The sequence below is a fragment of the Lacerta agilis genome, chromosome 2 (assembly GCF_009819535.1).
Source record: "Lacerta agilis isolate rLacAgi1 chromosome 2, rLacAgi1.pri, whole genome shotgun sequence".
NCBI lineage: Eukaryota > Metazoa > Chordata > Lepidosauria > Squamata > Lacertidae > Lacerta > Lacerta agilis.
In genome coordinates, this window is record NC_046313.1 from 31192605 (window position 1) to 31220153 (window position 27549).

The following is a 27549-nucleotide window of genomic DNA, read 5'->3' on the forward strand; positions in this document are numbered from 1 at the left end:
AATGGCACTAATTAGCAGCAACCTAGCATGTTAAGGTTGCTACAGCAATGGCTGCTTGTTTGGGAAGTGTATATGGAAATGTTTTATGAAACCACCCAATTTCTCGTCCACGTTTTTGTGGATTTCAACTTGATATTCAAGTGACGAATAAGCAGCATAGCAGACCCTGAAAATAAAGCTCTGACACTGCTTCAAAATTTCTATATCCTTTATTTAAGCAACAATCCAGCTTTATCAAGATACAACACACATTTAGAAGGATGAAACTCTCACCTCATGGTCAAGCATCAGCATGATCATGCATGGTACGGGAATTGTTTGAACTAGAATGCCTCTTAAAAGAGATCTGTAAGATCCACTCCACCTTGACTTCAGGTGGGTCCCTGGGGCAACAGAACAGCATCTCAAATCACCTGTTATTTGGCACTGGTCCCATCTTGATATGCCTGAACCAAGATTCTTCTTGTTTGAAGGCAGCATGGTAATCGCTAGCACCATGACTCTTACTGTTCAGAAATGCACAACAGGGCTTTAGACATTTACCAGTCACTGAATGATACCTTGGATAACCAACTAGTATGTGTTGCAGGGATGGGTAGGAAAGAGAGAGTACATTTGTCAACTGTCTTCTGATCTGTGCAACCCTGGACTTTCGACCCTTCTTCTAATCTAACTAAGGGGTTTCTACAAATTTCAGGACAGAATGCCATCTAACACACTCAGAACCAACCAGCCTAGGTTATGATACACTATATATATATATACCTTAGAAATCTTTCCATCAGCCATGGGCTGCATAGGAATGCCACTGCTCTACGTCTACCACTAGGAAAAGAAATCACACATTCCACTTCCAGTAGACCCAAGGGAGACAAGACAGAAGTTGAAAAAACCTTCCTTTAAAAAAGATGAAGTACATAAAGTGCTTCTTTAATGACAGTTTGAGAAGAAGTACAGTCAGGCTCAAGTTGTGCAGTTCACAAGCATGGAAGGAAAACAAAGATGACAGACATGAGTTCCAAGTAGTTAGGAGGAGGAGCAAAGAAGAAAAAAGTTTAACCAAGAACTAGGCTGGACTTTCCGCCAGGTGGATTTCTCCTAGACGGTGCAGGTGCTGCAGCTACGGGGCTAGGAACTGGTGCAGCCGGCACGGGCTTCTCTTCACTCGGGCCAGAGGCAGCTTCTATTTCAACCTCTGTGTTTTCTAGAAAAGGAGGAATAGGAAAAAATGGAATGCTTCAATCTCCAACGTATCAAAGTTATTGCTGGACAAACACTGGTTCTGTGGCAAATCTTAAACAACAGAAGTAGAAAAGACTACTGCCCCACAGCTCGCTCTAGCAGATACACTGCTCTGGGCTTGCATCTTTCGTGGGCTTCACTTGTACAGGATTGTCTCTGGGAAAGGTCCTGGGTTGCCTCTGGATACTGCTGAACTACAACTCTCATCATCCCTGATCACTGGCCATGCTGGCTGGGGCTGATGGGAGTAAGCAGGATTCTAGCAACATCTGGCAGGAAACAGGATCCCCATTCCTCAGCTGCATGTATAGCAAAGCACAACTTATTTGAAGTCATACCCGAGCAACTTCCTTTCCAAGATTTATCAAGTACCGAGAGTAAATTACGATTTATTGAGGGGTCAACACCAGCCAGCCCCGATGTCCTGTAGTAGCATTATGAATTTGTTTTATTGCCCCCACTGTTATATTTTGGCATTATTGTTTTTCTTGCATTTTCTTTTTGTCTCCAACAATAAAAAAACACCAATTTTTAAAAATAGGAAAAACAGAAGTCAACACCAGCGAATTTAGCAAGGGAAAAAGCATCAGTCAATCCATGTTATGCATATGCACTTTAGGGGAATATTCATTGCACAATGAGCCTTATATATCACATGTAACCATTTGCTTAATTGAAGCACCTGTTTATGGTAAGCAGATCCAACAACAGCAGAACACACTATGTGCAGAAGAGTAAGGATTAATGTTGTGTTGTGAAATTGAATGCAGGCAGCATGTTGAACAGGATTTAATGTGCCATTTGGCCACAGAACTAAGTACATCATACATCCTAGCCAGATAGTTTAGAAACTCCTTGGTATGCAGCTTTTCCAAAGAAGTTTCAACCAAAGCTTTCAAACAATCTGCTCAGCCTGGTTATTACAATCTAGACACCACACTAATGACTGGCTGCACGGATAGAATTCCTGCATATGCATGTAATTAAAACCATTATTGTTCTGTCTTTACTCAGTAACTCCCACCTGCCAACATACAAATAATTCACTGCCCTAATACCATCACATTTCCAGGAAGAAAAATCAGATAAATTAGATTTTTCAAAATTAATATAGAATAGGTTTCCGAACTATAGCTGCTTGCTATCTTCAAGCTCTTTCTATAATTTTTCTACTGTAAATTCATTCAGCCACCTTTGCTGTTCATTTCCACAATGGCTATTAGTCTCAGACATTACCTACCCAAGGCCCAGATCTGCTAGTTATCAGTGGCCTTACATCTGCCCTTCCTGTAGCATGTTACAATCCCATTCTTGGACTATAAGGTGTAGGTTTTAAATGGGAATGCAACTTTCAGGTTGCCAGGTTGTCTCTATGACCTTGATTCTGAAATCTACTTCAACTGGCAGATTTCTGGATGATTAACCACAGGTTGAACCCCCCACCCAACCAGCTCTATAAGAAACATTTTCACCGAACACTGATTGAGGTTAACAATGTTTGGTGTGCACTAGACAGCTAAGGCTATCTGCTGAAATTCTGAAGATCAGTCATCTTGGAAAGCTGTCCCATGCATATAAAAAGTCAGCTAAGAGAAGGCAAAAGTCTACAAGAATCCTGCAGAGATATCAAGTGAGTAATGACAACTGGCTATCAGACAAGAGGCATGCTATTTCACAGCTGATAGAAGCTACTCATGTGCACAATACATTAAGCATCATGAGTACCTGTTCTGCTTGACAGAAAACTGGACTAATTCCATTCTATCCACTCCATTTCCCCAACAAAATGAATGTGGTGATTCTGGATTGCTTTAGTATAGCAAGGATCCTTCACATGGTAGCTGGGGCATTTTTTTGTGTCATTAGCCGACTAACCACCACCAACAGGAACTCTACAGAATTAGGAGAAGGATCCCAATTTGTTAAGGCAGGTTTTCAAGTTGGAAGTCTCTTGCCTAAGTTGTTGGACAACTTTTAAGTTACCCAAACCCACTAGTCACATCACACACAAACATGCAGCCTTCTCAAAGTACAGTTTATGCTGTAGGTCTCAGAGTTATGGCTCTACAAATGACAGCTCTGGAAGCTTCGCTTCAGAAAACACACACTTGGGAGCAAAATGAACACTCAACCTTAAAGGTGCTATGGAAGCCTCTCTCTAGCTTCACTCTTAATAGTACCTCATGTTTGAAAACAAAAAACCCACCCCTTCCATTTCCATTCTGCTCCTTTCTGTGTAATTTGGCACCGATTTCCTCTTAAACTTAGTTTCAGCATGTCTGTCACCATACACAACACATACACAAACTGGACATATTTACGCCATACTATATTCACAAATCCCTACAGAACTCCAATGAATCATGCCTACTGAAGTATACATGCACATTCTATTAACTTATTGTATGTGGTAGCAGGTGCATCCCAGGTAGACCTGAGAATTAAAATGTTTTGCATTTATTTATGTATGAATTGCAACCAGGTAAAATCTTATGCAAGACCAAGAGGCCACAGAGCTGACAGATAGGTGTCTTTATAATGAAGACCTCTCCTCAAAAGACATCTTGATCCACATTTATCCTTTCAGAATCCTACATACATCAGTGTACATATCCACCCAAGCCAGAAATGAATTTTCTTTTCCCTTATTTAGAGGCAAAGAGGAGAAAGTACTTACCGGGAGCCTCACCTTCCCCGTCCTGCAATAATAATAAAAAAGGCCAATGTTAATTCTACCTCTGCTGACATCAACCAACAAAGATCACTATTTTAGCTGAGCCAATATAAGTAAGCATATTTGTCAACAGCAGAAACCTGATTTCTGAAACAATTAATGAAGTTTGAGTTTTATGGGGGGGAAACCTCAATCCTGGTGGGCATACATTTTCCAATTTGTAAGACAGGTAATTTCCAATCTGAGTTGAGGCATACTAACATATCTGGAAGAAACTGCTGATGTCCAGAAGAAACCAAGTGTCTGTGAGACTTGAATACCCATTCAAGAGAAGAAACTGACCATTGCATGGCTATATGTTTTACTAATTTCCCCTGCTGTCTACTTCCAAGTCAGCCTCTACCAAGGGCTGGTAATTCCGCTGCATCAACAATGACTGGCTCATTCATCCAATCATTTCTCATGTAGAATAACCTACCAGTGAAGGTACTTCCATAACAGGCCACCAAACACACCCAAGGGGGTGGTTTCCTGAGGGTCACTTCCTGACTTCAGCAACATGTGCACTAAAGGAAACTTACAGGCCCATAACTACCACTAGTTGAGAATCAGGATGAAAATATGCTAGGAGCAGTACATTCCTAGTATAGGCTAACCTATGATTACTAATTACCTAGCAATCTGATAATAAACCAAAATTTGGGTAGTTAAGCTGTTAACTTATCTTCAAAAAAGCACTAGCACACATAGGATCCACCTTGCCTAAAATTAGAGGAAACTCTAGACTCATACATGTTGACTGAAGTCACAACTATCAGTTCACGTGTTAGCTAGTGTACAAGGTGCCCATCAATAGGAAGCAAACTCTCCTAATACTCACACCAGGTACTTTATGCTTCTGGCTGATCACTATGAGAACAGGATGCTGCTGGTGTATATGGGCCACTGGCCTGATCCAGCAGTGCTATGAGTTTGTTTTAGTATTATGTTAATCTGCTATACTACTAATGTCTTTGGAGTTCTGCTTCAAATGGCAAGCAGAGGCAGTGTTTTCAGAGCAGCACTGTGCTTGAAATCTAATTATCAAGAACTAGGGATATATTCATGTATACCTTCCTTTGAGGAGGAAGGTAACAGAATAAGAGCAAAGCCAGCCCTCTGAAGGTTGAGCAGCTCTGCCACCATTTTAATATTCTCAATTTACAAAAAGAGCAGCTCTTACCTTTGGATCCACAAAGTCACCAGAGATTGCTTCAGAAGAATTTCTTCTTTGGGACCCAGGAGCTTCGGAATTTTCACTGACATCACTGGGCTTGGCTGCTGTGAATAAATTGTCACTGTAACATGTACATATAGCAGATACCCAAAGTAATAAAATCATGTACAATATTTCTAAGCAACAACCAGAGACAATGAACAGGCGCAAAAATTCTTTGTTACCTGCTTAACACATACCTCATCTAGCACAGTCCCAACACCTCCCTATTCAAAATATTTCTGAATCTTGAACATCTGCTATAAGTTTAAGCTTAGTACAAGTACTTTTGCACATTCAACCAGTTGGCCTAACAATAACCCTCTTGACCTGTTCTGTATCAAAATTTCATGCAGTTTTCTTCATTTATAGAGACACCCTTATAGGCACATGAGAAACAGCTTGCATGCTAGTATTTACTCACTCTCTGCCACTACAGCACGATTAATGTTTTCCTAATGCCTGCCGAGTACATGCAGCTAGTTCTGTAAGTGAAATAGCCACTGGTGTGCTAGTATAGCACAGCTTAGAACAGGGTCATAGGAATTAGCATGTAAACAGACTAGGACTTGCCCCAGTGCCAAGAGATCGTGAACAGGGTAAACTGAAGCAAAAAATTCCTCAACACTACTTCTACATGTTGCAGCTCCTCCTAACCAAGGAAGTAGTTCATGCTTCCACCCATCAGCGACTATTCAAGTACAGACAAGCCTACACTGCAAGTTATCCTCTCTCCAGTTATTCTTTTAATTGTTTCGCAAAGACTATTTTACAGCTCCAAAACAAGGCCAGGACAGTCACAAAACCCGAATCCAGATATTCAACCATGGGCACCCCTTTAAAGAATCAGAAGTAGTTGTTTCACCTGTTGAGCTAGCCCAGGAGGGTGAATTATCTTCTGGAGTCCCAAAGATATTGGATGCCATCTTGTGTCTTCTTGTGTTTTGGTGTTCTTTTGGCAGATCAAATCCCATGTTGAACGTGGATCCACCACCTGGTGGACGAAGAACTCTAGAAAGAGACCCAAGAGCTATGTTTACAGCATTGTCATCTACAGTGTAGCTTACCAGGGCAAAAGGAGAGCATTTAAAGTAGCTATACATAGCCTATAAGACACAGTACGCTTTTAGTCCATTTCAAACTAGCTTGTTACCATTAATACACAAAGTAACATAAATGGCCAGCTCACTAAAGAATGTTCATCTGACTCAGATTACTAAAGCACTTACCGGTATTTGCAATTTAAAGATTGCAAGTGGTTACAGCATGGCATCAAGAGATAAAGAGCTCATAACCCATTTTTGGGGCAACTGCTTAGTCACCATACCTATTGCCCTCTAAAAACACTTTCAGACTATTCAGAATTCTTAACCAGTTGCCCAACTCATACGCAAGCAACAATTTTTAAAGCCAGGTGTGAGCAGAGGTCAGGTTAGCCTAACTATTTTCAGAGTAAACTGAAAGCTGTTGCTGAAATTTTCCAAAAGTGGGGCACTTAGTATCTATGAGAAAGAAGCAAAGAAGGACATGGTCGGACTGGAGGAAAGTTCAGGAATCTGGAAACTAAGACCAGCAATTTCTAATCATCATGCTGTCCTGATAACATGCCTTAGCTATAGTCTGGATCAACAAGCAACTCACTGTGGCATACTTCATACCTGACTTCAGCAGCATTAAACACTGCTAGCCTTGCAGTGTGCAGTGTGCATTAGAGGGTGGAGTATGCATTAGAGAGCATATCATTGTAGGTCCTTTGAACTAGATGTTAGATATAATATAGTGTACTTAGGTGTTAAGATTTGCACATCTTGTCACTGGATACTCTTATAACACAGCTAACAGCTAGGCCATACTGCAAACAATTCACATGCCTGCCAAGAAGAACATGAATTCTACCAGGGTATTTTTTTTTTGGCAGGGTCTTGGATTTTGGAAAGCCAACACACCACCCTGCAAAGCATCATCCACATTGCCAGGGTCAGTGTCTCTTGTATGTTGGAGTTACCTAGTACACACCAATCACACGCCCTTAACTACTTACATCAGGAAAACGAAATCATAGACTCATAAGACCTGTACAGTTAGAAGGGACTCTAGGGTTGTACAGTCCAACCCCCTGCAATGCAGGAATCTCAACTAGATCATACATGACAGGTGGCCATCCAACCTCTGTTCAAAAGTCTCCAAGGAAGGAGAGTCCACAAGAATGCTCTGAGCACACAGCCAAGAGCAAACATATCAGACTAGACAAGAAAGTTGTACCTCCCAACAATTACCAGTTAATTTCATTAAGGCAACTTATTGAATTAAATAACAAGTGACTGTGACAAAGTAAGGTTTTTGACCCATGCATGAGTTGCATTATTATAAATCCAATCCAAGGCAATTTGGAAGTCGTCCACACATTATATCATATGAGTTGTTCCTAAATGAAATGAGGGATAAAGCAAACATTAAAAGTAAGACTCATCTCCCTTTAACAGCCGACAGGTGGGTGGAACCAGACTCTTAGTACAAAGAGAGCACTCAACGCAAGCACTGGAAGGAATCCTACATATATTATTCTTAAAAGAAGTAGTTTCTGCAAGGGAATCCATGTATCCATCACCACATTTCTTGCAATGTTTATTTAATATCTTCACACACAGGAAGCTGTCATAAGCTTACCTAAAGCTCATGTTCCCCAATGGGAGATACTCCACAAAGGGAGAGTACATATGGAACTCATTTTTATGCAGGAATGTTTCATGCTAAAGTGGAAAGGGCTCAGTAGTCAACCAGACAAAGCTAAAGAGGGAATGGAAGGGCTGCTTTGGTGGACTGATGCCTTTACCATCAGCTGGCTTCAGAGTGCACTTACAGATCCTTTATGCCACCCTTCCCTTAGAGGCAAGAGCCTGGAAATTGGACTAGAACCAGTGTGGTGTAGTGGTTAGAGTGTTGAACTCTTAATGCCTGAGTTTGTGCTTACCTCCAGCATAGCATAGAGGTTAGAGTGCTGGACGAGGACACGGGAGACCTGAGTTCAAACCCCCACTCAGCCATGAAGCTCACTGGGTGACCTTGGGCCAGTCATTGCCTCTCAGGCTAACCTACCTCACAGGCTTGTTGGGGGGATTAATTGAGGAGGGGAGCAATATACACCACCAAATAATAATAATAATAATAATAATAATAATAATAATAACTGTGCCCCTGAAGGACCAGGTGCGCAGCCTGGGAGTCATTTTGGACTCACAGCTGTCCATGGAAGCGCAGGTTAATTCTGTATCCAGGGCAGCTGTCTACCAGCTCCACCTCGTACGCAGGCTGAGACCCTACCTGCCCGCGGACTGTCTCACCAAAGTGGTGCATGCTCTGGTTATCTCCCACTTGGACTACTGCAATGCGCTCTATGTGGGGCTACCTTTGAAGGTGACCTGGAAACTGCAATTAATCCAGAATGTGGCAGCTAGACTGGTGACTGGGAGTGGCCGCCGGGACCACATAACACCGGTCCTGAGAGATCTGCATTGGCTCCCAGTACGTTTCCGAGCACAATTCAAAGTGTTGGTGCTGACCTTTAAAGCCCTAAACGGCCTCGGTCCTGTATACCTGAAGGAGCGTCTCCACCCCCATCATTCAGCCCGGACACCGAGATCCAACGCCGAGGGCCTTCTGTCGGTTCCCACTGCGAGAAGCAAAACTACAGGGAACCAAGCAGAGGGCCTTCTCGGTAGTGGTGCCCGCCCTGTGGAACGCCCTCCCATCACAGGTCAAGGAAATAAACAACTACCTGACATTCAGAAAAAACCTGAAGGCAGCCCTTTTTAGGGAAGTTTTTAATGTGTGATATTTTTGTATTTGATTTCTGTTGGAAGCCGCCCAGAGTGGCTGGGGAAATCCAGCCAGATGGGCGGGGTACAAATAATAAATATTATTATTATTATTAATATTTATACCCCGCCCATCTGGCTGGGTTTCCCAGCTCCTTGGAGAAAAGGTGGGATACAAATGAAACAAACATGGTGACTAGAAAGCTACCACAAACACCTCCCCAATTCCCAATTACATCTTTCAGTAGATTAACTGTAGGCCATTTTTATAGACAATCCTGGATAAAATGTAGGGCAACAGTACTAACAACCACCAACCAGACATAGGGGAGGAAAAAACTTTCAGGCATTAACAAACTTACGTTTACCAAATGTGACTTCTGCCTTGTACAATAGTTAATATCCCACAAAGAAAGAAACCAGTGTGTTTGTGAATATGCGCTCAGTCATTTATGGCACAAAGGAAGGGTGTGTGTGGAGAAACAAATATAATAAACCTTTCCAGTCTTGTTGCCCGGAGGCTATTCTTATTCACCAGGTGTCTATACAAGTGCTTAAAAAAAATAATACTGCTTCAGTTGGTTTCTACTGCAGATGTGTGCAATCTGTTCTGCTAGAGCTGAACTTGGGACTCCAAAACCATCATCCCCAGCCAGGAAGGTAAATAATGGCAGCTGTAGTTTGCAACATCTGGAGGACGCAAGTTCTCCACTCCTGGTGTGGAGTGTGTGTGTGTGTGTGTGTGTGTGCGCGCGTGTGTGCAATGAAATTAATAAGCTGGAAATAAATGATATACAAATATGACACACTACAGAATTTCTTCCAGTGAAAGGGAACTTAAGACGTTAAAGAAGTCAAATTAAAAACTTACTATAAAAATACATATTGTGGCACCTTTTGTTAAGCTGGTGAATTAGCTTTTAAAATGTATTGATTATGTTTGTTATACAACATAGACCTTTGTTTCCTCCTCTTATAACAGACATTTTAGGGTACCTGTTTGTCAACTGTGGGGGGTCTTAGGAAGCAAGAAATTGCTTCCTACCAACCAAAACAGGCCCATGTAAATGCTGAGTACTGCAAAAAGGTGCCACTGGCTAAACTGCTCTACTACCAGAGTTCAAGTGTAATCTGTGCAAATCCCAAAAATGGGGTGTAATAAAAAATTTTAAGGCCTTATATATAAAATAATAAATGTTCATAAAAGTACCAAGCAAACACATACATACAGGGCCGTCTTAGGGAGATCGACCGCCGTGGTGCAGTGATCCCTCGGGCACCCCCAGCATACCGCCTCTCCGCTGCCTCCCTCTCGCGCTTGCCACCCCTCGGGAGGGGGGGGGGGTGAGCAGGGGATGAGGGGCGTGGCGCTGGAGCGGCACAGGGCTCTGCACGCCCTTCCAGTGCTCCCGGGATGGGAGGCGAGGGCGCCCGGCCGACAGGGCGGGTTGGGTAGGGGGGCAGCCAGTATGCCGGTGGGCTCGATCCTTCCGGCACCCCCATGTGTCCGGCTGCCCGTGGGGGCGGGGGGGGGAGGCCGCCGGCGGGGCTGCACTACTCCCCCCCACTCGCTGCGCTCGAAGACGGGGCTGTGCCGCCGGCGCGTGAGCGCCCACCCGTGGGGAGGGGGCGCCCAGTATGCCAGTGGGCTCGCGGGGGCGCCCTGGTGCGCTGCGCCACCAGCCCAAATGGGCGAGACGGCCCTGCATACATAAATATATAACCCACATGTCTGAAGCAGCACAGGAAGACAGTCCTGAAACCATTTTGACTCCCAAACTGACCAAATGTTTCTCTGCAAGGAGGGAGGGGGTGAGTAAGGGAACATTCCCATTGTCTCAGGAATTAAGTGATTACCATCTCAAAGAAATAGCCAGACTACCAGAAAGGCAATCAGATAAGGCAGGGGTCAGCAAACTTTTTCAGCAGGGGGCCACTGTCCCTCAGACCTTGTGGGGGGCCAGACTATATTTTGAAGAACAATAAAGAACGAATTCCTATGCCCCACAAATAACCCAGAGATGCATTTTTTTTAAAAAAGGACACATTCTGCACATGTAAAAACATGTTGATTCCCGGACGATAGGGCTGGATCTGTTTGCCTACCCATGAGATAAGGCATTATCAGATAACCTGGCAGACAGGAGATAAACAACGCACTCAGATTTCTGTTGTAGACCGCCTCTTCTGTGATGTATGACTCCAAGGCGGGGAACTTAAATGTCTATATAAGGGCAGGCACACCTTTGTTCTGGGTCCTCCTCCTCTCTCCTGTGTGTGAGGGGAGCACCCTATTGCAACAGCTTTAATAAAGATCAAGCTTACTGGCTGCTTTGCTTCTTAATATTCTCTGGTTGGCCTCTGTTATTTTCTCCTACCGATGGAGAATCTACTCTGGTGATGAGGATCCTCATATCTGGAGCCTACAGTGGCCCTCCAAGCCCTTTTATCTGGCCCGTGGGCATCTTCCAAAAGTACAAGGCCTTGTACTGTGATAATGCCTCTTGCCTGCCACATCTGTTGCTGGCTCCATCTGCAAATGGCATAAGGTCCTGGGAGGTAGCCTAGATGGAAATGCAACATTTGGAATGAAAAAGATCCCCGCCCATGGTCTAAGCCATGACAGAACCTGGTGCAGTTAATTCTTCTCCCAGTGACTCCTGTGGGAGCCAACAAGGCAGAAAACTATTACTTCTCCTGCCAAGCTTTTTATACTACCTTTCCGCACATAAACTAAGGGTACTCTGAGTGCCACAGTAGAGCTTGGTGCCTTTGGATTCCCAACCACATGACTACTTGGCCTCTCTCTCAATTTTGCAATGCAACTGAAATAATTCAGCTCCCAACTTAGTTCCTTTGTTCACCAAAAAGGCATTTTTTCAAAAATCAGTTCTGAAGAACCAGAGTTACTCCTCCACTTCCAATGCCCCCACCTTGTAATCCTAAAAGCAAGCCATGCAGCACTGCAGAGTACTGACCAATACAAAAGATATTCGAAGTTGCAGCACCAGAACATGTTTAAGATCTAATCCATTTAAAGGAACAGTGTGCAATAAGCTCCATACACCTTCATGCCTTTCAAGATCAAGTCTTCATCTACAGGCAGAAGTTGGACCAAAGATAGAGGCTGCCTTTCAAAGGATTACAGAAGTTGCTGACTTGCTCATGGCTTCTAAACCTCGAGTTAACAGGTAGAGATGGTCATAGATGCTAGACAATAGAAGTGTGCTCAAGCCCCACCCAGCGCGAGGAATCACTTACAGGAACCACGCCAGATTAAGATATTCGCTGCCGAGATCTACAAGCCAGACAAAAAGGAAGCCAAGAAACGGTGCCAGGGGTGACGCAAAAGGGTTTTGGGAGCACCTAATCCTGTTGATCGGGGAGCGGTAGCAGCCTCCTTTGTTAGGCTGGGAAGCAGAAGCACACGGATCAATCTGCTGAGCGAGTCTGACACAGCCAAGGCTCGGAGCGCGCCCCCGCCCAGCAGCTGTTTCTTTGGGGAGAAGAAGGGAAAGAGCTGTGGCAAACGAAAGGCTCAGCGGCCCCCGAGCAGATTCCGGGCTGGGTGCGGCTCCCACCCTCGCAAGCCAAAGAATCTTATCCGTGGCGGAAAGCAGGCAGTACTAAACTAAACTAAGCTAGAGCCTCGTGGCTAATCCTCTTTTTTTTGGGGGGGGGGTGTAAGAGGCCTATTCTCAACATGCACAAAAACATCTCCCACCCCGCAAAAAACTATCCTCTTATAAAAGCTCCAGCCCCCCGCACTCCCAAGTAATATGGTGCGTCATTTCTCCGTTTCCCAACAAGCTGCAGTTCCGAAGCCCAGAAGCAGGGGATTCTTCCCGGCCACCGCAGCGTACAAAAGGGATGGGGAAGGCAAGTACGACACAGGTCCGGAAAAGCAAGCGAGGCCTCGAAGGAGAGAAAAGGCGGGCCGCCCACTCCCCACTTTCAGCAGCGGAGAGATGGACGGCACCACGCCTGTCTTCTGGGCATCACTTACAGACATAAAAGGGAAGGCGGCTCCTGCCTGCCTGCTGTGCCCACCCGCCCTAGAGACGCATCCAGGCGGTGTGGGTGTGGACCGCCGGGAGGAAAGTCCCGGAGCGACGGCATGACAATAGGCCACCCCCGGTCTCTCTGCGCCTGAAGGAAAGCGCCCGCACCCGTGTAGAGGTCCCGGGCGGACGACCCCTTCGCCACCCAGCAAAAGGCCCGGGCGGCCGCGAACCGGGATCCCCGTTTGCCAAGCGGAGCTGGCTCCCAGGACCCTCCCAGGCCCATCGGAGGAGCCCCCTCCCCAACACCCCGTTCTCTAACCCGCGTTGGTGGGGGGCTTAACGTGTCCGGCAGCAATCCCGTGTGAACGGAAGAACCGCCGCCGCCGCCGCCAACCCAAGAGACATGGGCTCTGGCCCGCTCCCCACACGGTCCAGGGAAAGGAAGGGGAAGCGAAGGATAGGAAGCGGCGACGTATATATAGATATGAAGCCAAGGCTTCTTCCCCGGAAAACCGACCTGGAACTGCTTCGCCCGCTGGGGTCCATCCCCTTGTAGGTGGTCGTGGTGGTCATGGCGGGGAAGAAGCCGGGTGAGGAGCCGCCCGAGGAAGAGACAAACGGAAGGTGTTATTCCCGCAACCCGATACCGTACTACTGCCGGCGTCAACTGCAGTTGGCGCTGGCAGCTCCTTTTATACCCGTCATGGCTCGTGCCATCGTATTGGACAGTTTAAAACCGTTCTCCCGGTCTCACTTGCCGGCCTCGTGCCACTCCAGAGTTCATCCCGCCTCCGGATGCCGGAGACTGGTCCATCCACAAGCACGCCCCGCTGGACTGGACGAGAGGTACTTTTGCTTAGCGCTTATTGGTTGTTCCAGAGCGCTCTCTCCCTTTGTTTCCGATTTAACGGTGTGGCTGCCACTCAAATCAATTGGGTGCTGATTGGCTGGGCTACACATGAGGCAATAACAACTTCCTTAGCCTTTCTTTACGAGATAGCAGTTTAGGGGATCCCTTCATAGGGAGTGGCATAGCAGGGATGCGTGAAGCGGTGTTTGGAACCCTGAAATAAACCCGGCACGTACTGTACAGGGTTTGGCCCCCATAATGTATGAAAGGAAAGTGCCGCCCTGCCCTTTCAAACTACACAGCAAAACTCCGGCAACTCACTACTTCAGTACAATGCCCCGTAGTTTTGCTGCTTCCAGGATACGACTGAACAGGGTGATGCATGAGCGGGCAAAAAATAAAAATACTTGGAATATAGAAGTATGCAGCACAATGGTATCACATTATTGCTTTGCGTTGTATAACCACGATGTGTAAGAAGGTAGAAAGAAAAAAGCTGACCTCTCTCTTGATGCAGGCAGCATGACTGGGCATGAAATAGGCAGGTTTCCGCATGAAGAAAAAGAATTGGGGGGGGGGGGTTCGGGGCAGGGGGAGATAAAGCATAGTGCTTGACTTTTCACTAAAATGTAAGTTCCAGCAGCTGCTTTGCAAAGCACTTGGTATTTAAACATGCCAGTATTTTTTAATGCTTTGATGTTTTATATGAGGACTCCTCTCCAAATGCACCTTCAGTTTTGCTCTAGGTGTAGGAAAAATAGGGTGGCAATTTACCATGCAATCATAGCGGCCAGCAGACTTTTTATTCTACAAAGCTATTGAAGTATGCATGTACACGCATGTTTGAGAGCATGAAGCAACAGCCAAGTAAAAAAAAATTTAAAGCTAAAAGGGCACTATAGTCCTATCTCAAGGTTTTCTTATGGTACAATGACATAATCCTACTCAGTACAAAGGAAGTGCATAATTTACTTTTCTGGAAATGGGAACACTTACAAGGTGCTGATCTCAAGTGTAATACTTTCAGTACTGACACAATGCTAGCAAAAGGTAATCAGTGTGAAATCACTTTAAGCAGGGCTATCAAGTAATACTAGCTTGTTTCTCACATTTGTAGAGTACTATCTCCTCAGTTCCGCCTTTGAAACAAGCATTTCCAGTCACTTCTCCATATCAAGACACAGATCAGAAAAAACCTATTTCCGTATTTAAAGTCATTCAATTAAAGAGGGGGGAAACACTGTAACGAGATGAGGTCATGGGTGTCTCAGTAAAGGCAAATTAGGGGGGGATGGAACTGAACCACACAGACACACCCGTCAAAACACTTAACTCTCCACACTCCCTGAAAGCTTGTTATTTCATGGAAGTTGTCTTCAGATAATTACCCTCTTTGGCATCCTTTACTCCTGTGAATTACTGCAGTCTCTTACTCTTGGGAGGGTGAAAAGAGCAACACATAAAGTATCTGCACTATCCCATCCTTTCATACCAGAATTTGCCATTGGTCCTACTTGGCACCAGGCACCCATTTTGTATAGAGGCCACCCCTTAATACACCAATTAAGTAGGCAGCTGCTTTCATAAATTACGATACTGAATTTCTGGGGTCTCTCAGGAGTTTTTTATCTGTACGACAGACTAAGACAAGATACTTCCCCTAATTATTTGTATAAACCATGATAGTATTTTTGTTAACTGCGCAATGTAAACATGCATGAAGCAGCACTGGAATGCCACATCCCTTTGACAGCAACTCCACTTGGCTGAGAGGAAGCTATGCCCATGGGAATCAATCTAGAAAATGATAATTATAGGTGTTTGATTCCAGATGATCAAGTAGAAAAATAGGTCATTGTGAATCCAGCACTTTCCTCAAGTAAATGTCCCATTGCTGCTGACACAAATATATTTCTGTCTTTCTGAAACTCATCAGACCATGTACTTAAATCTTTGAAGCAGATGGGTTATTTTTTTAACATACCCCTCTTCACATTTGCAGAACAGTAGATATGCAATTTATCAAATATTTCTTAGCTAGCCCTGTAAATACAATGCATATGCAGAAGCATTGGACAGTGTATATGACATTTCAGAGCTACAATTGTCCCCTACCACCCTGTTTTTAAAAAATATGTCAGGGCACACCTTCCTAATTGGAACTTCTGTATCTTTTAGTGGTACTTGCAATGTTTTTATAATACTTTTATTGTTAATACACTGCCTTGGTAGTTTTCAAAAAGGCAGTACAAAAATAAATAAGCATAACATTTCTGGAATACAGATGCTCTTCCTTAACTCCATTCCAACAAGATAGTAACAATTTCATTTTAGTAATAAATTTCTTGATATTGCCTTGTTTTAAAATACTTATAAGTACATACTATCAGGTAAATCTACACAATTTTGGACGGGGACAAAATCTTAAATTTAAAAATACGTTAAAAAATATACCCCAGTATTCTTAGGACATTCTTAAAATTTGGATTTCATCAGCATGTGTAGAACTCAAATTATGACAATGGATGCTGAAGCCTCTCTCCTGCCTCTCCTTCCATCTTATCTCAAGAAGCCCCATGCCATGGATTTTTAACAGCAGAAGCAGAACCAGTAATATTTACAGTAAAATTACAATCTTAAACCTGGCTGCTCTGAACTAGATACCTCAACTCCTATCACTACTTATGACCATAGGCTGACAGTTTTGCACCAGCTTCTATGGCTCCTATGAAGTCCTACCTGAACCTCCACAAGGCAACAAGAGTAACTTAACTGCCTGGATGCAGCAGGATTCTGACAAAAGTAGGAAGGCAACTGCATATACATTATGGCAATTTCTGCACTCACAACTTCTCAGTGCTAATTAGGCTTTCACAGTCGAAACAAAATAAAAAAATAAAAAAAATCCTTCCAGTAACATCTTAAAGACCAACTACATCAGCTACTGTAAGGAATTTTTTTAATTTTTTATTTTGTTTCGACTATGGCAGACCAACACGGCTACCAACCTGTAACTAGGCTTTCACACTAATGCTAGAACCCCAGTGTTGTATTCACATAAAAGATTACAAGACTGGAACAAACTACAGTATCTATTTTCCCATTCTACAAGGTATACTGTTGTTTTTGATGAGGTAAAGGTAAAGGTACCTCTGACCGTTAGGTCGTCGCAAATGACTCTGGGGTTGCAGCACTCATCTCACTTTATTGGCCGAGGGAGCTGGCGTACAGCTTCCGGGTCATGTGGCCAGCATGACTAAGCCGCTTCTGGCGAACCAGAGCAGCCCACGGAAATGGGGTTTACCTTCCCACTGGAGCGGTACCTATTTATCTACTAGCACTTTGACGTGCTTTCGAACTGCTAGGTGGGCAGGAGCTGGGACAGAACCGCCGACCTTCTGATCAGCAAGCCCTAGGCTCAGTGGTTTAGACCACAGCGCCACCCGCTGTTTTAATCACTAAATATGTAAAATAATCTCATACTATCCTAAACATCTTTTGCTCCCTAGCAGATGAAAAACATGTAAATACTGAGCCCTCTATTAATATAATAGTTTTATCCTTTTTTATAACTTAACAGCAGTTTATTGTAAGGAACAGTATATTATATTTTACAGATTACTTTGTTATGAACTTCTTAAGTAGGCAAAACTAATGTGACATAGGAGATCCACTATCTAGTTATTTTTAATAACTGATCCCAAGCAACTACTCCAAAGATAGGGAAAATTAGATTTCATCCCCTTTCATCTTATGCTATTTTCCCCAATCTAAATCAGCCCTCTCAAGCTATTCATTTATTTATATGCCACCAACTCATATTTCAAGGCAGAGTACAGTAATATATACAACAAAACATAAAACACCATAAAAACAATATAAAAATGATCATGAAAATGACTAGCTAATCAAGAAAGTTTTAACAGCTGCGCAGGTCCTAATGGCATAAAAAGATCTTTATGAAATAATAAGGATGCCTGCTAAATCTCTGCTGAAGTATTTATTCCACAGCATCTTCTGGCAGAGACCAGTTAGTCCTCTCTAATATGTGGGACAACTGTTTTGGCCAAACTGCGGGAGGCAGTGAAGGATAGGCGTGCCTGGCGTGCTCTGGTCCATGGGGTCACGAAGAGTCGGACACGACTGAATGACTGAACAACAACAACAACATGTGGGACAACTAACAGCGCTCTTCTGGATGATCTCACGGATTGATCACCAATCACAGGTTCAGGCAGTCCTTAAGATATCCTGGACTCAAAGTTATTCAGGCCTAGTCTGCATGCTATTGGCCATCTGACACCATCAGCAGCCTAGCCACTGCATTCTGCACTAGCTGGAGCTTCTAGACCAGGCCCAAGTGGAGCCCCACATATAGCCCAATGGAGTAATCCAGTCTCAAGGTTACCACTAGCCGAGACAGCCCGATCCTGATACGGCCAAAACAGTTGTTCCAGACAAAGCAGGTAAAAGCCACTACTAACTACACCTCCAAGCTTTATAACTGCTTCCAGAGGAGTGCAACCCCATCCAGAACTGGAAATTTGTCTCTATCTTTCAGACCCAGAAACTACCTCCCCATAAAGCCTCCGTCTTGCGTTTCTCCCCACAAAGTTAATAGCAGGGTAATGGGTTGCAATTTAGATCAGAAGAATGTGAGGGAAACTTTATGTGAAAAAAGGGTTAAACATTTCACCAGCACTTCAAAGTAGCTGTGTGAGGATGGATAATCACTAAAAAGCCCTGAAGGAACCTAGCCACAGATCAACCACATTACATATAGTTTGACCTTAGTATTTCAGAATAGTCTCCCAATTATACACAAATATAAAGGTGCGTGCCAGCTGGTTTCATTATGTACTTACTTGGGATAGCTCAGTTGGTAGAGCATGAGACTCAGAGTCATGGGTCTGAGCCCAACGTTGGGCAGGTTTCCTGCATTGCAAGGGGTTGGACTAGATGACCCTTGTGGTCCCTTTCCAACTCTATGATACTATGAAACACAAGCAAATCATTTTTATCTGGCTATCTATTTTAGAAACCTTGGCATTTCTTCCCAAGGCTTCCAGTACAAGAGCTATTCTTTTTTAAAAAAGGATAAAAGTCTGTCTCTCGGCTTCTGTCAATTTTACTCTGCTCTAGACAGTAGGGGGTAGCATAATAACTGGGCAAGCAATTTGATGAACCAACAGCAAATAACTAGTGGATTCAGTGTCTGCCACAACAGCTGACTCATCCCAAGCTTAAATGTTATCACAACACAGAAAAATAAGCTTATTTTAAACAAGAAGTTTATTTAAACAACAAGACGCTTTACTTGAAGGGAAAACTATCCAAGATCAATTTTTTGTTTAGAGTAATTTACCCCTACTTAAAGACAGATTGCTCTACATGTAACAGCTACGTACAAAAAAGTTATAAAATCGTCCTTGGTTGTACAACGATAAAAGAAAAACATTGAAATTATCCAATCAAATAAGGTATGCAAGGTTTTTTGTTTTTCAACAATGAGAGCAAAATAACTTACTGGAATATAAAGATAAAAGTTAGAGGAGCATGCCATGGAGGAATGGGGCATTTTCACAGACCAGTTTGTTTTTACCACCCCATCTCCATATGATGTTGATCAAAACATACCATTGGCCATTTAGTTAAAAAAAAATATGCATGTCTGTGCACATACACCAGTTACGTTATGTACAATAGAAGGAATAGGAAAAGAAATCAAAGAGAGAAAGCTATACTGCAGTAGTCAAGATGTGGCTGAACCAAGTCTCGTTTTTCTAATTGTGAATGTGTTGTCTGTGGGAAAGGGAGTTTGGTTCTCTTTTAGTAGACTCCTCCTGTCTGCTGCTGGAACACATCAATTGTATCTTCGTCCTCCATTTCCAACTGCATTGAAAATATTTAAAATTCAATTCAAAATACAACAAATGACACAATCAAAACATTTTTATTTGCATTTCTCATGCTCTAAAGAGAACTACAAGCAAATACAAGAGCCAAAAGATTGCACTGTGGTTGTAACACTAAGTCCACTAACATACCTAAACTAGAAAACAAGGTTGCATTACAGAATGAGTGAACTGAATTCTGTTGGTCCTGCCAGACTCGATGGATTGGATCAACAGAAGTACAAATGGCACAGAGCTTGTGCAATGGGGCTTTTCTGGTTTATCTTCCCCAGTGGAGTCCCAGGTGTCTCTCAAAAGCCACTCCATGGGGAGCAAAGGCCCCTTCAAAATGGCATAGTATGGGCATGCGGGGGGAGGGGGAGAGAGCTACTGCAGGATGGAAAGACTGACAGAATTCAGGAAAGGCTATCTTGTCTGCATGCAAGTGTCTTCTTTCCACTTGTGCAAGACACCTTTGAATCAAAGCCAACACAGATTAATAATCCAGAGTTAATTATAGTAAACTTAAGTGCATTTTCTGTAATTAAGACAGAAGAATTGTACAATAGTGGTGCCCCGCTAGACGAATGCCTTGCTAGACGAAAAAGTCTATGAGGCTGCCTCGCAAGACGAAAATTTTTCGTCTTTTTTTGTTCGTCTAGCGAAAGCGCAGCTTGCATTGCTGCTTCGCTAGACGAAAAAACTGCTAGACGAAGAAATTCGTAGAACGAATTATTTTCGTCTAGCGGGGCACCACTGTATTCAGTTGTCAGGATGGTGAATCCATAGCAATAATAATGTATTACCGTACAGGGATCAGATTAAAACTTCCTACACCCGCAATGAAGGCTAAAGTATTAGGATGGCACAGGGAGAATTGGGTAAAATTCAAATTGTACTTTTAGAATAAAGTCTTTAAAAAATATTGTTGCATTTGGCAATTAACTGAATAAGTGTTCTTACATACAGCAGTGTTAGTTGCAAATCAGCATGACCTACCTATTAACATGGATAAGATCTAGTATTAAACTATTTCTTAGCTGATATTTGTATTCTTATTTTCTGTTTTCACTCTAGCAGAAACTTTAGCAGCTTTTTTCTTACCTGTGCAGGTGTATCTGTTTCGTTGATTGGCTGCCCATCAAACCGGAATCTGATTTGCCTCATTGACAAACCCTACATAAATACAAATTTAAAAAAGGAAGAGTCTAAATTACTTATCAGCTGAGCCAAACAGCTACCACAAGCCATCATACTTATTTTGCCATCTTTGCATTTACAAAAAGTATATCAAAATGCACATTATCGAGCAGTAAATTAAGTGTTGCTTGTGTAGTAAAGATGTTCAGCAATGCCCCTACTGGTAGCATTTAGGAGATGCTAGATAAATTTTCAAGTCCAAAAGCATTTGATTTGAGATCACAATTGGGAGTAAACTTGAGTGAGACTTTAGGGTGGCAAGTCTCAGGACTGACATTTCAGAAGGGTAGCAGGATTCACTTAATGTACCCCATTAGTGGAAGCCCTGTGCAAGGACTTCCTCTTGTACAAGTCTCTCCCTCCCCACCCCTCAAAATTGGCTGGCGGTGGTAGAACCCCACAAACAGCATGGAGGGGGGGAGAAGCGACAGTCCAATCTGGCAAGCTGCAATGCTTCTGCTGTAATAATATTTGTAATAATGCTACACTGAACTTCACCCACAGCCAAAGCAGAGAAACGGGAATATCTTTCTAGGTTTGTTGCACTGCATTGCAAACATCTAACAAAACCGCCGTTTCTGCACTTATGAGTTCTGCAAGACACAACAAAAGCATCTCAGAGTAAGAGATGTCAAGGCTGTATATTAAGTTTAAAGTTCTCTTTTGTCCACTTAAGTGCAGTTCTTCTCTCATTCTTTTGGTTATACCATCATTTTGGCCACTAGGAAGCTTCAATTACCAAAACAGAAGCCAATGTTTGCTCCCAAAATGTTACATCGGCTAGACATCTTGAAAAGTTATAGAACTGATCTTATTAGGCTGTGCATACTAAATATGCATAATTATTATTTGGGTATGTTTTTGAAACAATGTGAAGATGAGATAGAACCTTAGGTATGAGCATTGCTACCTTGAATGTGTGCATTGGTCCTTACTTCCAGCTAGTCCAGAAGTAAAATAAACTATCATGACTAAGCCCATATACTGTAAATCCAAGCTGCTCTGCCCTCTTTAACCCATTGCTTTGCTGCATACTTTTAGGGCTGCCACGAAACTACATGAACTGACACATTCTACCACAAGTAGAAATTTGTCACTTGTAACATACTGTAAAAGGTAAAGGTAAAGGGACCTCTGACCATTATGTCCAGTCGTGTCGGACTCTGGGGTTGCGGCGCTGATCTCGCGTTACTGGCCAAGGGGAGCCGGTGTACAGCTTCCGGGTCATGTGGCCAGCATGACAAAGCCGCTTCTGGTGAACCAGAGCAGCACACGGTTCTACTTGCACTTTTGACATGCTTTCGAACTTCTAGGTGGGCAAGAGCTGGGACCAAGCAATGGGAGCTCACCCCATCGTGGGGATTCGAACTGCTAACCTTCTGAACAGCAAGCCCTAGGCTCTGTGGTTTAACCCACAGCGCCACCCGTAGCCCAATTGTTACTTTCAGCACCAAAGGCCAAAGCTACATTTCTCACATGCTCGTAATCAGGTGTGCCCACCTTTCAATATGGCAGCAGTGAGGCCCACAAGGCTTCCACATTTGGACTGTGTAGCCATTGTGATCAAGCAATGTTTACTTGCACTTGAAATCATATATGACATCAGGCATGGTGCAGGTAAAGGTGTGGATGGGCAAAAAGGGGTTTTACCCAGACTCATGCACAGCACGTTGCAAAGGTCAATAATCAGCTTGTGGTCAGGGCTAGCAAGACATCATGCCTTTGCTCTTAAAAGTGCATGGGCAAAAACAGGTCACATGACAACACTGTAACATCAGGTGATCAACAGATGGTCTGCCCTGTCAAACCTAGCCCACGGAGTCAACAAGCATCCTGCTTGTTGACCAGATATAGTCTCTGACTCCTGCAACACAAGGAATCTTGCGTCTGACATACACTACGGGTCGGGAACAGTCTTCAGCTCTGGAATTCATCCTTGTTGTGCAGTGCTTCCATAACATTGGGAAGGCCCAGCAAAGCACAAAGCTTGGATATAGGGACAGAAAAGAGATTGTCACAGTGTGCATCGGAGGTGTTGGGGCTAGTTATGCTTGCCATAGCAAGAACTTGTGGACCTCTGCAGCGTACCATGCATAATTACCACATTTTTCCTTGTATAAGTCTGGTTTCCCCCCCCTAAAATGTCAAAAATTAGGGGGCATCTTATACTCTGGGCCATCTTCCCCCATTTTCTTAAATCCGAGTCCCCCAAAATAGGGGGCGTCTTATACATGGGGGGCGTCTTATAGATGGAAAAATACGGTGTATAGCTGCTTGATCCAATGCATCAATGATCGTGCCGTACCATTTTCCTAAGTTTTTTTCCTTTGGCCTCATGAAATGCTACGTCTTAGTCTCATCATTTCTTTGCATATTTTGTATTATACCTTCAGTGTTTAGTGATGCTTGCATATTGAATATCTTTAGTAAACATTATGTTGGAAGACTGCCATGTTCTTGCTCCTCAACAATTACATTAAAGTCTACTAAAACGTGGTTGAATGCTCCACTGAAGTATTCCCAGAATGACCAACAGTTTCTTTCATCCAGAAATTATCCCTCATCCTCAGCTTAAGTTAAGACACAAACTTCTGCAAAAGACAGAGCTAGCTTAGGAAGTAGAAGGCTCTTCATCCACTCTATGGTAAAGCCATAACACAATTTATGAGAACTGTCAGAAGTGCTATGCCCTAACCATGTTAATAACAAGTGGTAGAGCAAGCTAACTTCAGAGACCAACTTCACCCTGACATGTACAGAATCTCAAGATTCAAATGCTTTGTGTTAATATTCTTACATTGCCTTATTACTATGGAAATTTTCCCCATTTTATTTATTAGGTTGCAGTAGTCTTAAGCCTTCTAAAGCTGCAATATGGAAGTATGCACCTTTTGAAGCAGATTTATTTCCAAGCCAGAAGAGTGGGAAAACAGACCATAAAATGAAAATATTGCTTAACTTCCCCCAAACTAAACCAAACTCAACTGCAAAAACAGGTGTCCTAACTTAATACCACCTCAACCTGCTATAATAAAATTATTCCAAACAATACAAAAGCAAATACCATAAAAGTTAATGCACCAAAATGCCTAGACTTGCTTTCTTCTGTTTTGTTTTCTGTTTTTGCTTCGTTCACCAAGCTGGAAAACTCAAAAAGGAATGTAGCACTTATCTTCTAAATAGGTGGGAGCTATGGAGAAAGCTGAACTGAGAATGAACCTTTTCCTTGAGAGTACTGAAGATCATGAAAGGATGCACTTTCATTGCATGTACAATTGTACATGTTTATTACAGGGTTAATAGGCATGACGGTGCCTCAAAATGTTTCTTTGAGTATTCATACAGTCTTCTCACCTGTCGTTCACAATAGGCTTTCATTAGTTTGCTAAGTGGTGTATGCCTTTTAATCTTAAACTGCACCACAGATCCATCTTGCCCTGCAACCTTCAGATTAATGTGGTCATTATTTTCAGTCTTCACACCTTCCTGTAAGGGGGAAAAAGCATAATGATTTTAAAGTTATTACATCTAGTAATGAATCCTCAAGTTCAATATGCTTTATCACAACCAGAGTTCTCAAAGACTAGCCTCTACAGCTCTGTTTCAGAAATATCATTCATTAGTAAGTGGTTTTAGTGGGCTGTTGCCAACTAACAAATGGTTCATAGTAGACAGGTCAATTAGATCACTGCAACTATTTCTATGCTTTGTGTTTTGAACTAAACATAGATTTCACTTGATTTATCTACTATACAAGATTCACAACAATACATGACAATACTAAAATTAACAAACCTCATTAAGTTTGCAATTCTACACAAACTTACCTGGAAGTAAGCACAAGTGAGCTCAATGCGGCTTACCTACTCAGACATTTCATTTTAAATCACCCAGTAAAACTGACCCAGCACCATATAATGATGAATTTAAGAGCCAAAGTGCTCTTGACTTACTATATGGGGAAAGTTTTAAAGGTTAAGGCAGCAGCATGCAGCTGTAAAGAGCACAATAGTTAATTTTATCCTTCTTAGGAAAGCTACAGCTATTCTTGGAGCTTTGGCTACAGACCTGATAATTACCAACACCTCTCTTGCTTTATTTAAACTAAAGGCAAGCATTAAGTTATTGTTCTAGTGTATTTATGTACACAACTCTGTAGCACAGCCTCATAATGCATGCAATTATTCTTGTTTTATTCTGTTCCTTTAGCATAACGAGAACAGAACTGCTGTACTTCTCTTTTTCTTTCTTAAAATAACTCCACCACTGCAGCAACAACAAAAAAAGACATTTTCTTAGCTAAGTTTTGGATCTGGGTTTAGGGTTCAAATCTCCTCTGCCATAAAGTTCACTGGATGTTACTGAGCTAGTTACTGTCTCTCAGCCTTAACCTACTTCACAGGGTTGTTATGGGGTTCAAATTGGGAGGGGGGACCATGCAACCCACCTTAAATTACTAGGCAGAAACACTGCATATAAATATAATAAAGAAATAAGAGTAAAAGAAAAATAATGTATCTTAAAATGTGCTTATCTTTTCTCACTCAACAGTGTTAAAAAACAACCACCACCACCACCACCATGAAGACACCTTGGAGCTTTTTAGCTTTTACCTTAAGAAACTTAAGTAACGGAAAGTTACTTTGCAAGCATGCCTACCATTTTTTAAAAGTATGTAGCACCTACCAGTCTGGGGGTGGGTAAGGTCCCTCCACACTATACTGTAAGCTATGCAGGTGTGCCACTTAAAAGGGCATCGTTTGACCTTAAGAACATTCCCTATTTCTGATCGCTACGAGCTCAGAGCCTCATGGAACAACTCGTACCTTTGAAGAACCCATGACTATGACCATCCCTAAGTTCACAGTACGCCCGACTCCACACAACAGACGTTCCCTATGGCCTACCTCTGATGCACCTAAGACACACGCACAAAAATACAAAACCACAGGCGCCACAACGGCCTTCACGCTGCAAGGCTTTGCAAAGAGCTCCTGGAAGGCGCAGCAGCGAAGCCCCACACCTCCGATCTCGCCCTTGCACACTCCCGCACACAAAGCAAGCTCCATCCAAAAGACACACACACGCACACACACAGAACACCACCACCTTCGCCCCCTTTTGTAAAACACACACACACACACACACCGTTCCTCTGCTCAACCGCCTTGAACGGCGGGCGGGATCCCGCGGAGTCCGCGAGAGGAAAGGGGTTTTCGCGCAGCCAACCTTTTGGCGCCTCCGAAGTCACTTTTAAAACGAGGCGTACGTAGGAAAAGGAGGGAGGGAAGGAAGGAAGGAGGGAGGGAGGAAAAGGAAAAGCCAGGCCACCCAGAGGCCAGTTACCTCCGCGGGAAGCGGGGAGAGAAAAGAGGGGTTACCTGCCGCCCAGGGGCCACTCAGGGAGCACAGCAAGCGTGCAGGGCGGCCGGGAAGGAAGCGACACAAAGAGGGGCCTTCCCATCGCCATCGCCACCCACCTCCCCGGTCAATAAACATGCGGACGGCGCCCGGCACACGAGGGACTAGCGCCTCTTTCTTGCAAAGGGAGGGGGCCACAACAACAACAGAAACCCGAGAGAGAAGGGGCTGCCCCGCAGCCCTCCGCAGGAGCAAGGGAGGCTCGCCGCTGTAAGGAAAGGCGATCTCCTCGAGGGGGCACCCCCTTCCCTTCCTTCCCCCTCCCCCTGGAAAGAAATCCGATTAAGGCGGAGAGGGGGAGGGGGTGGAAAATGGCGCGCAAGAACCGGCGCGGCGGAGCCGACGCTGCGCCGCCTCCGTCCCCACCGCCCGTGCCGGCTCCGTTGCCTCCGCTCCCCACCGCCTTCGCTCACCTTGGGCTTCTCGTCAGCCATGGCGAGTTCAGCGGGGGCCGGTCCGCTGCGAGCACCTCACGCGAGTAAGTGGGGGTACGGAAGGATGAAAAAAGGCGACCGCGACGGCCAAGACAGAAAGACTGGGGGAGGGGGCGAGTGAGCGCGCACGCACTGCCGCGGGGCCGCGCCTGAGCCTGCGAGAGCGCGCACGCAGGCCTCTCCCCTCCCCCTCCAGTCCGCTCGCCATTGGGCCTCGGCGGAGCGAGAGCGCGCAGCGCCGTTACATAACTCGGAAGAGAACGGCGGAGGGAGGAGGCAATGGCGTGCGTGCGCGCACCCAGGGGGCGTCGTCCGCGCCCCTGCCCAACGTGCGCGCGCCCCGCTGGGCGCAGCGAGCAGTGCTCTTGCTCGTGAAGAGGGTATTGTCTTTTCAAAATGGCCGCCGGGCCTGTGAGACTGCAGAGATCTCCAGCTAGCCAATTTGCACTTTCCATCAAATTAGCATGGCTATGATTTACATGGGCCTGCTAAACAGCAAATCCCTCTGCCTTTTCAATTGTTCCTTTTCATTTGATTAATGGGCTAGCCACGTTAATCCTTATTAGATTTCTGTGGACAACCATTCTATCTGTTGCACCAGATATCACCCAAAGTAGGTCCCTGCTTTCCCAGATGTTAGCTGAAGTTTTCTTGGAATGATAATTTCTCTTTGTATCCCACTAAATAAATTGTAATGCATGCATACATTAAATTGCTATTACACTGAAGTGTAGCTTACCTATCTACTAATGAAAAACTA

At 44.0% G+C, this 27549-nt stretch overlaps 2 protein-coding genes across 3 annotated transcripts; both read right to left on the reverse strand.

Annotated features, from left to right (window-relative positions):
- Positions 1-909: 909 nt before the first annotated feature.
- JPT1 (Jupiter microtubule associated homolog 1) lies at positions 910-13656 on the reverse strand. Of its 2 annotated transcripts, none has more exons than XM_033139280.1 (5): positions 13508-13656; positions 6037-6182; positions 5139-5233; positions 3920-3941; positions 910-1204 (listed from the first exon to the last, which is right to left on the reverse strand). In XM_033139280.1, exons 1-5 carry the CDS (start codon positions 13561-13563, stop codon positions 1056-1058), a joined length of 468 nt encoding a protein of 155 aa, XP_032995171.1. In that variant the 5' UTR covers positions 13564-13656; the 3' UTR covers positions 910-1055. The 2 variants fall into 2 exon arrangements, with proteins under 2 accessions (XP_032995171.1, XP_032995170.1); XM_033139279.1 differs by having other exon boundaries at positions 5139-5236.
- Positions 13657-19114: 5458 nt separating this feature from the next.
- On the reverse strand, positions 19115-26973 carry SUMO2 (small ubiquitin like modifier 2). The gene is made up of 4 exons (XM_033139281.1): positions 26769-26973; positions 24289-24420; positions 20839-20910; positions 19115-19732 (listed from the first exon to the last, which is right to left on the reverse strand). Exons 1-4 carry the CDS (start codon positions 26787-26789, stop codon positions 19670-19672), a joined length of 288 nt encoding a protein of 95 aa, XP_032995172.1. The 5' UTR covers positions 26790-26973; the 3' UTR covers positions 19115-19669.
- Between the last annotated feature and the right edge of the window lie 576 nt (positions 26974-27549).

What these genes read in the sequence shown, in the direction of transcription:
- JPT1 (XM_033139279.1), bottom strand. Translation starts at nt 13,563, where the DNA reads ATGACCACCACGACCACCTACAAGGGGATGGACCCCAGCGGGCGAAGC. An exon ending in CTCCTGGGCTAGCTCAACAG is followed by an intron (nt 5,237 to 6,036) that starts GTGAAACAACTA and finishes ATTTATTCACAG; the next exon opens with CAGCCAAGCCCAGTGATGTC. An exon ending in CGGGGAAGGTGAGGCTCCCG is followed by an intron (nt 1,205 to 3,919) that starts GTAAGTACTTTC and finishes CTCCTTTTCTAG; the next exon opens with AAAACACAGAGGTTGAAATA.
- SUMO2 (XM_033139281.1), bottom strand. Translation starts at nt 26,789, where the DNA reads ATGGCTGACGAGAAGCCCAAG. An exon ending in TGGCTGACGAGAAGCCCAAG is followed by an intron (nt 24,421 to 26,768) that starts GTGAGCGAAGGC and finishes TCCCCCTTACAG; the next exon opens with GAAGGTGTGAAGACTGAAAA. An exon ending in AAACAGATACACCTGCACAG is followed by an intron (nt 19,733 to 20,838) that starts GTAAGAAAAAAG and finishes TTTTCAATGCAG; the next exon opens with TTGGAAATGGAGGACGAAGA.